Genomic DNA, 16,488 nt, shown 5'->3' on the forward strand with positions numbered 1-16,488 from the left:
GAATATATGTTCTACAGTTCTCATATGGTAATAAATAATAACAGCAAAAGAAAAATGCAGAGCCATAACCATTACAAGAAGTGTACTCCATCTTACAATATACTGTAAGGATAAACCAGGGATCTAAAAGTACACTGTACAGACAGACCTTGCAGGCGGACAGCAGAATTCTAAAAAATTTTAAAATGAAAACTATACAATGGTGCATTGCTTCTCTTGATGCGACTGTCAGGGCTTTCTATTTGCAGTTACTTTCAAGTAACACACTTAACATAATGCACAATTCCACAGAAGACAGTAGAGATCGAGCAGGTGTGTTTTAATAGATTTCAATGTGTAACCCTGTAAATGTTATAGCCCTTGACAGCTTCAGCTGTGAGGATATCATATGTTGAGTTGGAGGAAAAGTAAACACTTGGACCCGTCTTAGATAAACAGGCAGGCTGTGACTTCAACTAGCTGGGGAACGTATCAAAAGCAAGCAGCAGTGTGTTTCTGAAAAGCAGCCCACACACTTAACATGCCATTCTTTTTCCCATCAGGGCTGTTCACCTTATGTCTGGAAGCCAGCGGGCTATGAGGTGTATGCACTGTTTGCACCGTGATCAAAACAGGTGAGCAGCACCTGTCAATTCAAAGGAATCCAAGGAAAGTTTGAAAGACTGCTGGAAGAACATGTGCACAATGGAAAAATTAAACCTCAACTCTCACAACTGTAAGAAGTTCTTAGCTCCATTCTTTCACCGCCAACAGTTGCTTAGTATTACTTTCTATTCACTAAAAATATCATATTCAGGTGCTTCTCCATATTTTAACCCTATATAAATTAATCAGGGAAGAAATTTACATAGTTACAACTACAGGCACACTATTGAAACCCCCCCCCCCCCCCCCCCCCCAAGCAGAAACAAAACAAAAATTGCCTGACAGAAAAAAATTAGTCTATCAAATGCTTAATTTTTCTGAGAGGTTTCAACTATACAGACTGTGGGTTTATTTTTAATACTTTATTAATCCCGAAGGGCCTAGCAGAGTAGCATCTCTTCTGGCAGTGACGGAGATTCGAACCGGCAACCTTCAGGATACCAGCGCAGATCCTTAGATAGCATATAAAATTAGTAATAAAATGAATAAATACAAATAATATAATTCCCATCTATATGAATATTCATCCTTCTTTTATTTCAAATGATATGAAAATTAGAACTAAAAATTCTGGAATTCCTTGTAGGCTTGATCCTCTTTTCTGCACATTACAAAAAGGAGTGGCATAATGGAAGGCTATCTTTCATGTAAGCCGTCACTTCTTTGAAGTTTTCAAATACTCATATAATATGTTTACATTTTCAAGTTAGCTTTATCCATCCATCCATTTTCCAACCCGCTGAATCCAAACACAGGGTCACGGGGAAGTTAGCTTTAGCATTGATAAAAATGCCAGTTTGAAATGGATTAAAATCTAAAAAGTGCATGTAGATGAAAAGTGGTTCAAAGTAGTTTAAACCCAAATTACTTTGCTGTATTCTGTACCTGTACCACCACGGTAAGCATACTGCAGTGTATGTCATTTAAATTAACTGCCTTATTCTGGTTCATTATTTTTTATCTTTCTTACATCTTCAAGTGAAACAAGTTAAATCTATTTATAGCAGTCTACCCAAAAACAGAAGGTGCTGTTTGAAGTATGCAGGATGCATCTTGTATAAGCATTTTTTTTTCTTTTATATGTAGTTTTGGGATTCTGAATTAGTCAATGAAGCACACATCAGTACAAAAAATAGAGCTCTGAAAGGTTCTGGTCTTTAATTCATCAAAGCCACATTTCATTTTATTTCTTAAAAGAATCTATCAAGTTTCAACTGATGAAAATGCTTTGATTTTTTGATTCATTCATAAAGGTAGAGTATGGTTAAAAACTCCTGTATTATATAAAAATGATTTTGTACCTTGCAGCGTGTATATGTTATTTAAATAATTATTAAAAAATTCAATTAAAATGTTTTACTTTGTGTACTGATGCTTTTTGAGTGAAGGCATAATGTGTTTTCAGAGCTGTATTTGTGGATATTAATTAGGCCCCTAAGGTGTCTTTAATATCTACAACTATAGAAAATGACCTGGGTGTTGCTGATATGATGATTGAGGTGTGATATGATTTTCTATTTCAGATTATATACAATAATTTAACGTCTGCTTATAATACAAGTAATAAAATAATAAGGATTTGTAGGGAAAAAAATCATTCTCTTACTAGGATGTTTCAATTAGTAAAGAAAATCTCTGATATAATAAAACATTCAAATGTTCTTTGTGCATACCTCCTTTTGTACTTGTGTGGTTACTACAGCAGCAACATGACATTTTATATGAATGGATAATTCAGCGAGGTGAGGTGCTTCATTGATGACCAGCTACAGTATATGCATGTTGTGGTAAGCAGGCCAAACATCACACTAGGCTTCCTTTTAAATACCTAGAGCATGTCTTAAGTTGTTGCCCAAAGGCTGTAGGAGAAGGCTGATATCGCTGACGGCCCAACCAGATGCTTAAGACAATTGTGGAAAGCATTGGTAGGGCCATCACGAGCTGCCAGAGGATAAAGCCCCCTAAGAGCAGACCATCAGCTTTGTTACAGCTTGAGAGAAAATAAGAGGATCATCTAAGGCTAGCTAAGGGCTTTTCTACACCACAGGAATGGCAGCTGACGGTAGACTTGGACAGGCAGATTCCTGAGCACATCGCCAAGACTACCCTTAGACCAGATGTTTTTTTGGTGTCAGAAACTACAAAGAGTGTAGTTATGCTGGAACTCAACGTACAATGGGAAGACCGAACGGAGGAGGCTTTAGAGCAAAAGAGAGACAAGTACGAGGGTTTAGTCGGTGACTAAGGCAAGGTTCTTGAGCGTGGAGGTAGGATGTAGAGGCTTTACAGGACAATCTCTCTGCATCTATAATAGCACTGAGGCAGCAGAGAAAGCCTCAAGGTGACTCTGGCTCAAGAGAGCAGATCTGTGGGAGAAGGTTGCTAGGTCACAAGCTGAGGCTTGATCAACCTCAACTGGGTCATCTGAGTGAGGGTGTCTGATGTTTGAAAGACCCAAAACACCCAGTGGCCTCAGGTAATATCACTGATGATGTGTGCTAGCTTGCATCAAAAGATGTATCATAGCAAAAAAAAAAACCATCCAAATAAAATGCATATAAAACATGTACTACATATTATAGTATATTACATTAAGTCTTATAATGTAAGGTTAATGAACTTAAATAATGAATTTATGAAGTCACTTTTTTGGTGTACACTGTTGGTACATAACGTAGAATCTTCCAGGAATTTAAACATGACTGAATAGTCAGTCAGTCATTCTCCAACCTGCTATACCCAAACACAGGTTCACAGGGGTCTGCTGGAGCCAATCCCAGCCAGCACAGGGCACAAGGCAGGAACCAGTCCCGGGCAGGGAGTCAACCCACCGCAGGACACACACACACCAGGGACAATTTAGAATCGCCAATGCACCTAACCTGCATGTCTTTGGACTGTGGGAGGAAACCGGAAACCCACGGGGAGAACATGCAAACTTCACCCTGGAAGCAAACCCAGGTATCCTTATTGCGAGGCAGCAGCACTACCACTGCGCTACCATGCCGCCCTGACTGAATAGTTGCTGGGTAATTTAACTTAATAGTTTATAACTCATTGGAAAAAAAATAAGTTTGTTCCTGAGAAATGATATTTGATGGTAACATCTATTTGTAAGTCTCTTTTGTGGTAGAGGTATTTTTGATTTAAAAAGTAATAAAAAAATCCTACAGATTATATACAGGAACAGACGTATAGGTCTATATAAAATGAAGCTCAAAAATTTAAAAATATCCTGTTAAAAATGCAAATGCATTAGCTTTTTTTAATTATTACTAAATGTGCACAATATTTGAATTGTTCTTCCCATGTCCCATGGTACATTACTATACATTACCTTTTGCTGTACAGCTCCCATTGATTTCCCGGTAATTTATATCACATGTACATTTGTAGGAACCTTTTGTATTAATGCAGTAATGTGAGCAGGAGCCAAACTGAAAACATTCATTAATTTCTGAAAAAAAGAGATTACACAAATCAACAAATTTTCAGCATTTTTTGTCTCTTTTATGAGAAGTCAAGCAAAATGACACCTTTTATTGGTTAACTAAAAAGATTACAATATGCAAGCTTTCGAGGCAACTCAGGTCCCTTCTTCAGGCAAGATAAAGTATCTCTTTCATGAAATTAGTTTATACATATATCAGATATAAAATCAGAAAAAAATACTTTTCTCTACTTAAAACATATTTTTTACTCATATTCAAGTCAGATGTTAATGTATCATATTATAGGGAATCATTACACATACATTGTATAGTATGAATGTATGCAGGGTTGACCCAAGGGTACATTGCACCCCTAGGCAATGTTGGTTGCAAGCGCCTAAAAGAGAGTCCCCTTCTAGATCTGCACAGCTGAACTCATAACTGAGGATGAAGGAGGATGGTCCTTATTAAAGGTGTTGATTGCCCTCATAATCGAAAATGTAATTGATGACGAGGTGGCGGAATTGACAATCCCTCTTGAAAATCAACAAGTGAGGAAGCGGTCCCTAGGAGATCGGTGTTTTCAAGGAGTGGTTTTAATGACCCTAGGGGCATGGAGCACCTAGGCTGATGCTTTCTTGGCATATGCCTGGAGTTGGCCTAAGGGCGGCCTAGTCCATCTCTTCTCCCACCTCTGATGCACCTGGGTGAGGCAAAGTGGCACCTTTTATGTCGGACCTGGGAGTGTGACAGCATTAGAACCAGGTAGCACCTAGGGGTCAGGTGAAACCTTCTTATTTGGAAGTTTTCTTCTAGCAGCTTCCATGGTGACACCCAAATACCCCAGCAGGGCTGCCCATCAGAGCTACAGCTCCCATGTTACCCTGTGGGTATACAAATGGGAGATCCACCAGGGGAAAACTGGCATGCAGAGTGCTAGGGGAATGCATTGTCCTGGAAGGCAGTCTCCCTCTGACCTTCTACTATCATGGCCTCTTGGAAGACAAAGGCTCCAGTAACCAAATTGGCCGGGATGCTCCATGTCCCTCCATTATAAAGGCATCCTGGCTGGATAAGGGACCATTAATCTCATCAGTAACACCAGCCAACCCATGTCACTTTTTTTGCTATTGGTATTCAGAAGTTGCTAGTGTGGTTGTGTACAGTATGTGGTATTTGCTTAGTCAGAAAAGGACATTTCACAAATGTTACCTTACTCACAAGGGGATACTATGTATTTCTGGCAAAATCTACACCTTTAAAAGGAGAACCCACATAGGCATACTGTAGAATGCAGAACAGTGTCAGAATGTGGGCATTAAAGAGGGACCTAGCAGAACATCAGAAGAATTACTTGAGACAAACTGGAAGAAAACATAAGTTCCTATATATAACATGTGTAATTATGTTTCACATGGCGGGCAGAGAGTATAATACTATAGCTGCCTAGAATTTCTAGATCTTTCATCAGGAGCTGAGGGACAAGGATGCAGGAATATTGCCAAAATGTCAATCCTGGGATTGCCCCCAAAGTAACCACACTGTGTAGTTTAAATTTCATATCCTGCCAGTTGCCTATTGAGCATACAGTTGGGTAGTGAGTTCAGGCATGGATTCAACTGGCACTGGTTAGTTCAGCTGGAGTAGAGGAGAGCAAAAGGCAATGGGAGTTGAGCAAGTGGGTAAGCCATACCACAAGGCATGTACAGCGTTAGAACCTGCGTTAGCCAGGCACTGGGATGCTGCTTAGATGTGATTTGTATAATCTGTTTGCTTTAATACTACATTTTCTTCCATTAGTGACGTCCATTTTGTGTATTTTTCTGTCCAATCATTTGGACTTTAACAGGATTTGCTTTGCATTAGAAGATTCACCACATATACCACATTCTAGTATACCATAACCTCCTCAAACCCATTTAATCCAATTCCACAAACCCAGATTGGGAGGTGGGCCTTATCCTGGAAGCAGTGGGAATGGGAAAATTACTTTCCACTGAAGCTCAAGAAATATAGAAATATTATAACAAACAACCTCCTCCAAACAGATAGAAGAATTACAAGCACAAAGAAAAATGTCTGACTTGGCTAATGATAAGAGAGCAATCATAGTGAGGTATTATAAAGGTATGAAGGACCACAAGTAATGCTTCTTGAAAGTCATCATATACATTTTTCAAACATTCAAAAACAAATAAGGTAATTCAAAGAAAATTATAAACAAGCAAAATAAAAATAAAGCAAAAATCTGACACATTTTATATGAAATCAGTTGTAAATAATCTACAAGCAGTGTAATGCAGTAATATTTAGACTTTAAGTTACAATAAAAGCATAGGTAGCATTCTAATCTGTAAAAGCTAACATCAAGAACATATGACTGTGTCTTTTTCTTGTCAAGTTTGCTATTATTGAAGAATTCTCTGTGGGGTTGGAAGTTAGAATTCTTTTTTTTTTTTTACAGCAAGCTGACTTTATAAAACAAAATTTAAACAAAAGTTTGTAGAAATCATTGCATACCTTCACACTGCTTATTTTTTTGATTTCTTTGAAAGCCAGGCTTGCACTGACAAACAGCAGCTGCTTTAGTCTGATTGCAGATTGCATCTTCCCCACAAGGATTAACTCTGCTTTCACATATACCTTCAATAGAGGCTGTAAACAAATTAAAAACAAAAAGTACACATCCATATAAATACCACTCCTGGAGGCATATCAGACACTGCCTGTCTCAGTTTCCTACAGGCAAATACAATCAAAAGGAAGATGCTTCTTGTGAAATCTGCAGCTGAACAAAATAAGCTTTCTAATTGAAACCTACCAGATTCTGTCATTCCATATCTTCACTATCAAGATATTTTGTCAGATAAAAATATAGTCTGATTTGCAATGAGCCGTATATAGGACCGTGTGGACTTTTTGTGTTAAGCTGTAATGTTTAAAAGCTGATGTTTAAGCAGAACAAATGGCAATATCTAAAAAGGTGGGCTGAGCAATAAAGTCATCTCCATAAAGTAGCTGTTCAGGTGCCGGGAGTTTTGAGATTCTGCAAGTCTGCAAACTGATTTATTTTGCAGTTGGCACACACTTTATAGTAAATCCTCTTATGTATTGTCCTTATATAGTAGTGATATTCACGTCACATTTAGAGGGGCATTATAGTTCTTAGAAAAGTGAATGAACTTCACACTCATGGGGTATTTATTTATGGAAAAGAGGTTTTAGAATGTGCTTTAATAATTCTTTCTACATTTCTACTATTTTTAGGGTTCTTAGTTCATAATGGTTGCCATTGCACTACAACAAAAGTGGCATTGTCCAAAAAGTGGCTTCACGGTTATTAGTATAAAAAGGCTAATGCAATTTTTTTTATTCATTCTTTCTTTCAGTCATTTATTTTTGTAGCTTTTTAATCACAGGGGCAGGAGCCTACCCTGGAAGCATTAGGTACAATACAGGATCTAACCTTGGATAGGATGCCAGCTCATCGCAGAGCATATTCCGACACATGCCTGACCACACTCATTCATGCCACAGTAATTCTGAATCACCAACTGTCCAACCACAAATGTCTTTGATGATATCGAAACAACTAAAATAAATAACATGCAAATAAACTCATTCATTTTAACTTGGCCTAAAGGACTATGTCCTTTGATCTATTGATCTGTGAACCTTCATTCATCACAAAGTACATACTGTGTGTGTTTCAGACATCAGGATTTCTAGCCTGATTCTTTTAAAATTGATTAATATAGCTACTGTACTAACTTTGTACTGCACTTTGTATTATCAAGATTTTTTTTTTCTGCAAATAATTCTTTTGAAAGTGTTCCTACTATAGATACTCTCATAAATTAGCTGTATTGCTGATCATATTTTTTTCATCTATTTGTATACTGTATGTATCAGTTATATTTTTTTGAATCATTATTATTATTATTAAGTAATGCCAGAATATTTTCAAGTTTTTTCCTCAAAGTCTCTTTAAAGTTAAAATTGCTACTGGGTCAGTTCTTAACACTGACTCGCTATATAAGCATAAAGAAGACAATTTTAAAAAGTAAACTGAATATTTGAACAACTGTAAAGTATCCTGATCTTCTAAGCTGCCTTGGATAAAGGCATGCTACAAATATGCAATTTACAATAAATCATAGATATAGTCATTTTTTCCATAGTCTACTTTGTCATCTTGTGTTCCTTTAAACCGTATTGCAGTTTATAAGGCATCTTGTGAAGGCAGGTGACTGAGACAGGTATTATATGAAATAAACACTAATTCATAGACTAGAATGAAAGTCCACTATGGAAAATTAAGAATGGTTGTATGAATTACAGTAGATATTTAGAATCCATTTGTGTAATTTGAAAAAGGATTTAAATGGAAAGAATTAACTAATGTTTTGTATTAACAGTGGATTGACCCATTTTTGCTACCAGGTATACAATGGTAATGTTAACTCCTATTAAATAAGAAAGAATAAAATATTGTAATGCAGTGTAATACTAAACTGCAATTCTTAATTTGTCACTATGAAGTGTTTTTACAATAACTAAGGCTAACAAATGAATCAAAGTTGTTGTAAACTAGAGTCTCGTAAACAAATCTGAATCAAAAATAATTATTTCACCCAGATTACTATGATAACTTGCACTGATGAACAACCCAGTAAAGTGGAGGGGGAGTTTGTACATGAGCCATATGGTCATACGGATGTAATAGGAAGAAAAGAATGCCTATTGTAATGATTAACTGGGGGGATTGTGGTGTTGTATAAAGAAAACAGTATGAGATAACAAGAACTTCATACAAGAAACCTTTATAAGCTGTACATCAATTGCTGTTGAGGAATAATGAAGATAACCTTTGACCTCCTTGACCACCACGTAATGCATGTGGCCATCATTCAATTATACACAAAGTGAGATACTATTTACCATACTTATTACAATGTCTGCCCTCGTTGGTACTTGTGTTTTGCTCATGCAGAACAGATATGACATGGACTGGCATCAGGCCATCTTTAGGAATGAATACTGTATCTCTCTTGGGACCGATGACAGCCAGATTTACACATGCAATAAAAATATAAACCTGGTAAATTAAAGGACTTACACATCTTGCATTCATGCTCGTCTGAACCTCCATCACCACAATCATCAAATAAGTCGCACTGGAGCTCCTGAGGGATGCACAGCTTATTGCTACAGGTGAACTCGGCCTTACCACAAGGCCTCAGCAAATCCGTTACCTCTAATTCCATCATAGACAATATACAAAGAAATATATCAACATCATGAATTATTTATAAAATCATGTACATACTTCTACATTCAATGACTGGCCTCAAACATGTAATACAGTATGCATATTCTGTTTTATTCACCCAGAAGTGTAAATTAACAGTTCATTTTTAATTCAAGTGTACCTATTATTTTTAGCAATTGGTTTAAAAAGTTGTACTTTATCTCATGAGTGGAACTTAACATTTAGGCTTGGGGGAGCCAGATAAACCATAAAAAGTAGCTGCATTTTTTTTAATTGTAACTGAACTGCAAGAGAGAGAGTTGCTTAGTGTAGGACAGATTATAGTATTCTTTGATCAATCCATTTTCTAAAACTGCTTATCCAGGCTGTGGTCACGAGGCAACTGCAGCCTATCCCAGCAAGCAACGGGGGCAGGCAGGAACCACCCTTGGACAAGGTGCCTGCCCATCACAGGGTGAACACACACACACGGGCCAAATTAGAATCACAAATTTAGCTGACCTGCATGCCTTAGGACTGTGGGAGGAAACTAGAGCAAGCATGTGTGGACTCACATGCAAACTCCACGCAGGGACCACTCAGTGCGCTAACCCTGAACTGCATGTCAACAGAGCTAACACTGCATCACCGTGCTGCATAATTGTTGATTATTAATATATTTACATTAGTTGCGGCATTGAAAAAATGTAGGGAAAAATACCCTTTATTTGAGACTTACTTTAGTAACATAGTGCTTGTTGGGGGATACAGTGAGACCTAAACTCCACCATGCTTTATATTGTTAATAAATGATATGAAAAAGTGTAAGTGGCTTTCTTTTACATAAATAATATGAAACTACTTTGTTCACATACCACAGTGCTCTTCGTCAGAACCATCTCCACAGTCATCTACGTCATTACAGACTTGTTCAGATTTCAGACACACTCTGTCATTTTGGCATCTATAAGGCCTTGTTGGTGGGCATGGAAATTTTACTGTTAAAAAAAGAGATGAATAAAATTAATCAGATAATAAGGTATTAGTCAGTTTGGACACATTTAATCATATTTCGATTTCTTGTACATTTTACTTACTTGCATCATGCTTCTACACACTGACACGATTACTTTGGATTCCATAGCTAAAACTCCACAATATAACATAATTTATTGCATTATGACTTGGCAGTCTGAACTAATAAAAAGTAAACTGAGATCTTCACTTTGGGAGAAGTTGAGAAAACATTTCATGATACGATATATTTATGGGCAAGCTGAAAATACAAATGCAATAAACTTTAAAAAAAGTGTTATGAAACTTAATATTAGTAATATGTATTACCACAGAATGAAAAAGTTAACATGATGGTAATTAAGTACATTTAAGTAACTTTGTTATTTATTTATCCTTTCATCCATTGGCCCAACTATTCATGTGCGGAATTAATTTATATCTCAGCCAATGTACAATATATGTTAGCTTTAATTCCTTTGTTGAGCAAATTGCAAGATTGTATAAATGAAAGATTTGTTCAGCTGAATTCAGTCAATACAGAACTTCTCTTGGGAATGTCAAACACTTGACTCCTTCTATTTGAACACAGGTGTCATGATCTGGAATAAGCTGTATATTTTTTCACATTATTTTCCTTGGCTTCTAAAAATAATGGAAATATCATTCTGGGGGTTTTAGAGGCTAAGGAAATAAATGGTGTCACAGATGTGTACTTAAAGACCACTCAGAAGGTTAAGGTAAGCTCACCAATTCCACTATGTGGGAAGAGGGGACACTATTGCTAACAATATCGCCTGTTGCCTCCACAGTTCCAAGTGTTTCTTGGGAGAGAACAACTAGCACCATCATGATGTAAACTCCCAGCTCTGCCCTATCTGGGCCTGGGCCTTTATATGCTGGTAGTCTGCCTGATTGAGGCAGTCATTTTTAGTTAAGAATGTTTTTGAAGATGTTATTTTTTTAAATATGTCTTCCTATGATGCCATTTTGGTTTTATTATGGGCATCTCCATTGCTATTTGCTATTTGTAATGACTGCCAGACTGCTGCTAGAGAAGACAATGGGAAGTGTGCAGTGGATGATGTCATTATAGCAACAGTAAAAAGGTCAACATCATAGAATTACTAACTGACCAAGGTTGTGGATAACTCAAAACCAAAAAAAACCCCTTTGCATTATTACTTTTAATATAATTCTAGTTATGAGTTAATTTCTGTTCTTTGACTTTAATTTCCGACTTTGGTTTTGCCTAAGGAAACATTTTGGTTACTGACTCTCATCCATCATTTCTTGTTCTATGATTTTGCCTCATGTCCTGGCCTTTGTTTATTTAATTCCTGCTCTCACGGTTATGACCATGACTTGTTACTTCAAGGATCCATCTTCTGATGCCATCTTACTGCACAGAGCTGTTAGCATAACAGGATCCTATCAAATTACTCTGTCATCATTTGTAAAGACCTTATTGTTGTATTTAATAGTTACCTGGAGAGGTGAATTATACTGTCACTTGAGTAACAATGCTCTGTTCCTTTCCTGCCTCTTCTTTTCAGACATTTACATCCACCACTACTCCTTTATAATTTCTCATCTAATGTAATTCTCTCTACAATGATCTTCATTGGTGAATTAACCACACAGAATAAAAAGAGTTCAAAATCCACTTGTGAGAGTTATGTACTCCCTGATTATGTTGTGTTTCAGTAAGATCAGCCACTGGTATAGAATCATCTATAAAGTCCTGCGATTAACGTAGAAGCTGTCAACAACAAAACCCAGGAATATCTGTTTGTACTGATTTTTTGGGAAAATTCTGTGAGATACCAAACATCTTCGATCAACTGTCATCAAGAAAGACTTACGTTTTTCTGCAATACTCAACAAACCATATGCCAAGGCTAAAAGTCACCCCTACATTTTGGCCTTCTGAAAGTGTTCTTCTAGGATGAACTATTTTGAGTCAACAATCATGCTTTCCACTAGTAAGACTCCTCTGTTTTAGTCTATGCTGTTACTGATATTAATTTCAAATACTGCATTACTTTTTTGACTACTCTTTTAAACTTCTTTATTTTACTGTCAAATTTGTTTGCTTTGATATTCTATTTTAATATAGTTTGTTCCATTTTGCAGATCATGACAGACCAACTAATTGGTGTATAATATTGTAGACTTCAGGAGAACAAAAGGTAAAGAACATCTCCCTCTTCATATCCATGACGATGCAGTGGAATGTGTAAAGAGTCTTACGTTCCTAGGAGTCTATATAACAAAGGATCTCACATGGTCTCTTAACTTCTCTTACCTGGTGAGAAAAGCTCAACAATGACTGTACTTTCCCAGGAAGCTGAGAGAGGCTCATCTACCTCAGTAGCTTTTAATCAACTTCTACCACAGTGCAATAGAAAGTATCCTCTTCAATGGCTTGATTGTGTGGTATGCCAGTTGCACAATTACAGAAAGGAAGGAGCTACACCATGTGATGAAGGCTGCACAACGAATCATCAGGGCAGACCTCCCAATTTGTGGTAGATTGCCAGAGATACATCATATCCAGGCCACCTTCTATTTGCCCCGCTACACTCTGGAAAGAGGTTTAGGGCAATCAGATAACGCACTAACAGACTGAGAAATAGCTTTTTTCCTAGAGCTGTGATTTCCATCACACCTATCCAAACCCAATACTCCTCCGGGATATAAGAACTGTAATATAAACACAAGATATAGAGCATAGAGACACACATATAGACACATTTTACCTTCACATCTTTCACACAAGCAAGAGTTATTCTTAGGCAATGCATACTGATATGCTAAATACTGTATAATATGTATTTTTTAAAGCTGTAAATAATTAATGCCACTTTGTATATAGTAATTGAATACATGCTGCTTCTTTGAGATTATTTTTCTTCAATACCTGCTCTTCATTTCTTATAACCCATATAACTGTCTTATTGCAGTACTGTATTGTTACCTTTTTTTCTTTGCTGCACTTCAGAATTTCATTGTACGAACGTGTAAAGACAATAAATAATAAACTCATCTTACTGATTGATTGATTAGTGGATTAAATTTGCTTAATACAGTAGCAGTCAAGTGCTAACTTGTTATACCTGAGCATTATTATGTTTATTTTTTTAACATTACCTTTAGATCTACAAGGGTGGGTGGCAGGGAAGCACAGCGATTGCCACTGCTGCCTCACAGATTTAGCTGCCTGGGTATGACTCCTACACTGTTTGCTGTCTGAATGGATCCTCCAGGTTCTCCCCAGGCCTGTCTGCATGTTTTTTTTTCTTTCAGAGTACTCAGTGTTCCCATATTTCAAAAATGAGTGTGTTAGGTTACTTGGTAATTCTATATTGACTCCATGTGGGTGCTTGTATGAGTGGCACCTGCAATATACAGGCACCTTGTCCAGGGTTTGATTAACACCGTATACCTGATGATGCTGTAATACGCTTTAGTCCCTGTGATCCTGAATAGGATTAAAGCAGTCGAGGAATGTTACATTATGTCGTTTTTTTATTTACACTTACATTAGACATTGGGGTTTTAGTTCTGTTTTTTTTCTTACTTTAAGTGCAAAGTTTTATTTTGTACATGAAGGTGATTTCCCTCTTGAACTAAAAATGCGTCCTCTGCAGAAGTCAGCTTGACAAGCCAAGTTCTACAGAGCTAGAAGCAATACTTTTCCAGGTCAGTAAACCTGTCTTTTTCAGCCAGTCCTTCATACCTTACACATGTGTAGAAGGGTCTTCCATGGGGAGAATATGTGACAGATGAATAGAGGCAGAAAGTACTAGCACACTTAATGAAAGACAGTGAGGCAGCATCTAAATCATCATATGAGACAAGATAAGCTGGAGATGCTTCACTGCTTTTTGTAGGTGCCACTTGTGTGTGTATGTGAACAGTACATGTGCAACATTATGTTTTTTCTTCTTTAGTTATATTTGATGTTTTCTAGAAATAGTACATTTTGAATGTGTTTTGATTTAGCATCTATACAGTGTTGCAGCAGCTTTAAGAATGATTTCTTTCTTTCAGTTGTCTAAGTTTACTGTTTCATAGTGTTAACATAATTTAAATTTGTCATAAGAACAATGACTAGAAACAAAAATTTGAGAATGTCAAATTTAAACATCATTTAAAAAAACATGTAGAAGATACAGTAGCTGACAGCTTAAGCTACTTTTGGATGAGAATGTGTACAGGTATGCAGATTAATCATTTATGGTTTATCTTCCAATTTGTAGATCAATATGGAGACAGAAGAGGAAGCTGTAGGTCATTTTTGTTTTGTTATTATAATAGCTTATATTAGACTTGGTTATACAAAATATGAAATGTTAAGAAAATAGACAATCATTTTGTCATCTCTCTGTGCAGTCATGATATAGGTGAACTATAAGAGCCAGTCAATTTCTTTCAAAAGACAGGAATCACTTGCAGGGATCAAATATGCTGACTTAACAATAAAATCAACCGAAAAACATATTTTATTGGTAATGGTGAAACATTAATGTTTAAAGACAGAAAATAAAATATGCAGAAGCTTGAGGAAATTTATAACAGGTTTACCCAAAGGAAGACTTAAAGCCATCTAAAACATTCTCAAGAGTCCCCCTGACTATTCTAAAAATATGAAAATAAAAATCATCATGTACATTCAGTAGAGATGCATGGAGTTTGAAGGGTAAATCACTTTGTTTAATATATATCAGATTTAATATAGAGCTCTTACAGCACATTGCTTTGGAGCAGTACATAAAGAATAATTGAGATGTAAAATATCAGAGATCATGGACTTTAGATCACCCATCCATTTTCTGAGACTGCTTCTTCATGCAGAGGATCACAGAGAAATGAAAGCATCTCAGCATATCTAGGTCCACATGCCACCCAAGACATGGTGTGACATTATCAAAGGGTACATTGATGCATTCCCCCATACTTGGTTACCCAAACAATCCATCCATCTATTCAATATACTTAAATAAATGCTATGGTCACATGGATTCTAAGCCTATTCTAGCAGTGTTAGTCACAAAGCATGATGGAATTATGGACAGGGAGCCAGGCCACACTCAAACACATACATGTCATTCTCCCCACGCCTTTCTGCAAGTTTTTTTAAACTTGTTTTCTTTCAGAGCACTCAGTTTTACTACATTTCAAAAATGAGTGTGTTAGGTTACTTGGCAATTCTACAGTATATCGACTGCATGCGTGTGATTGTAAATATACCACCTGCAGTATACCAGTATTAGTCACAAAGGTCAGGTTAGTGCTCTCAAATAAGTAACATGAATATCTTTATGATGTTGGAAGAAACCAAAGTGTTCAGAGAAATTCAGGCAGACAGAGAGAGAACATGCACCATATACAAGGGGGGACCCAAAAATAACCAGAAATATTTTTAAAACGTGTTTAATTTAATTTTCTGTACAAACTACAATTAGTTTCCTTCAAAGTACTCTCCATTGGCGGAAATACACTTATCTGACCGTTTGTTCCATTGTTCGAAACATTTTTTAAATTCGTCTGAAGTAATGCCCATTAATGCTCTGGTCGTTTCTTGTTTGACCTTTTCGACGTCAGCAAAACGCCTTCCTTTCAAATCTTTTTTCATCCGAGGGAACAAAAAGAAATCACACGGAGCTAAATCCGGTGAGTAGGGTGGGTGGTTCAGGGTTGTCATACCGTTTCTAACAATAGTTTCTGCAACACTTTTTTCAAGAAGAAAACAAAATTTCACTGTCGCGTGTTGCTCACGATAATCGGCCATCGTAAAAAAACGACGCTTGCACAAAACTACTTTTACAAAAAAATTCACTGAACATAAGCACGACCTTCCAGATTGATGGCACTTGGCAGATTGACTTGTAAGGAGTGTAACTAGATCGCCCTAGCGGCCCAACCACGTACTACAAGTACCAACCTAACAACAACAAAATTCCGGTTATTTTTGGGTCCCCCCTCGTATACAGTGACAGGTTGGGAATGTGAAGTGAGGTCTATGGAGTTCTCTAGAGCAGGGGTCCCCAACCCCCGGTCCGCAGCCCACTACCGGTCCGCAGCCGTCTGACAGCCGGGCCGCGAGAGAACTGCTGGCAACGGCGACTCACTCAGACTTTT

At 37.0% G+C, this 16,488-nt stretch overlaps 1 protein-coding gene across 1 annotated transcript in view; it reads right to left on the reverse strand.

Annotated features, from left to right (window-relative positions):
• lrp1bb (low density lipoprotein receptor-related protein 1Bb) overlaps positions 1–16,488 on the reverse strand; it is a 2,167,948-nt gene that overhangs the window by 102,802 nt on the left and 2,048,658 nt on the right. Inside the window, exons 73-76 of the mRNA XM_051931086.1 lie at positions 10,203–10,325; positions 9,196–9,333; positions 6,597–6,731; positions 3,983–4,102 (exon numbers count right to left, since the gene is read on the reverse strand). Coding sequence (XP_051787046.1) covers positions 3,983–4,102; positions 6,597–6,731; positions 9,196–9,333; positions 10,203–10,325 — 516 coding nt within the window. The remainder of the gene's footprint in view (positions 1–3,982; positions 4,103–6,596; positions 6,732–9,195; positions 9,334–10,202; positions 10,326–16,488) is intronic.

The sequence above is a fragment of the Erpetoichthys calabaricus genome, chromosome 8, assembly GCF_900747795.2.
Source record: "Erpetoichthys calabaricus chromosome 8, fErpCal1.3, whole genome shotgun sequence".
NCBI classification, from domain to species: Eukaryota; Metazoa; Chordata; class Cladistia; order Polypteriformes; family Polypteridae; genus Erpetoichthys; species Erpetoichthys calabaricus.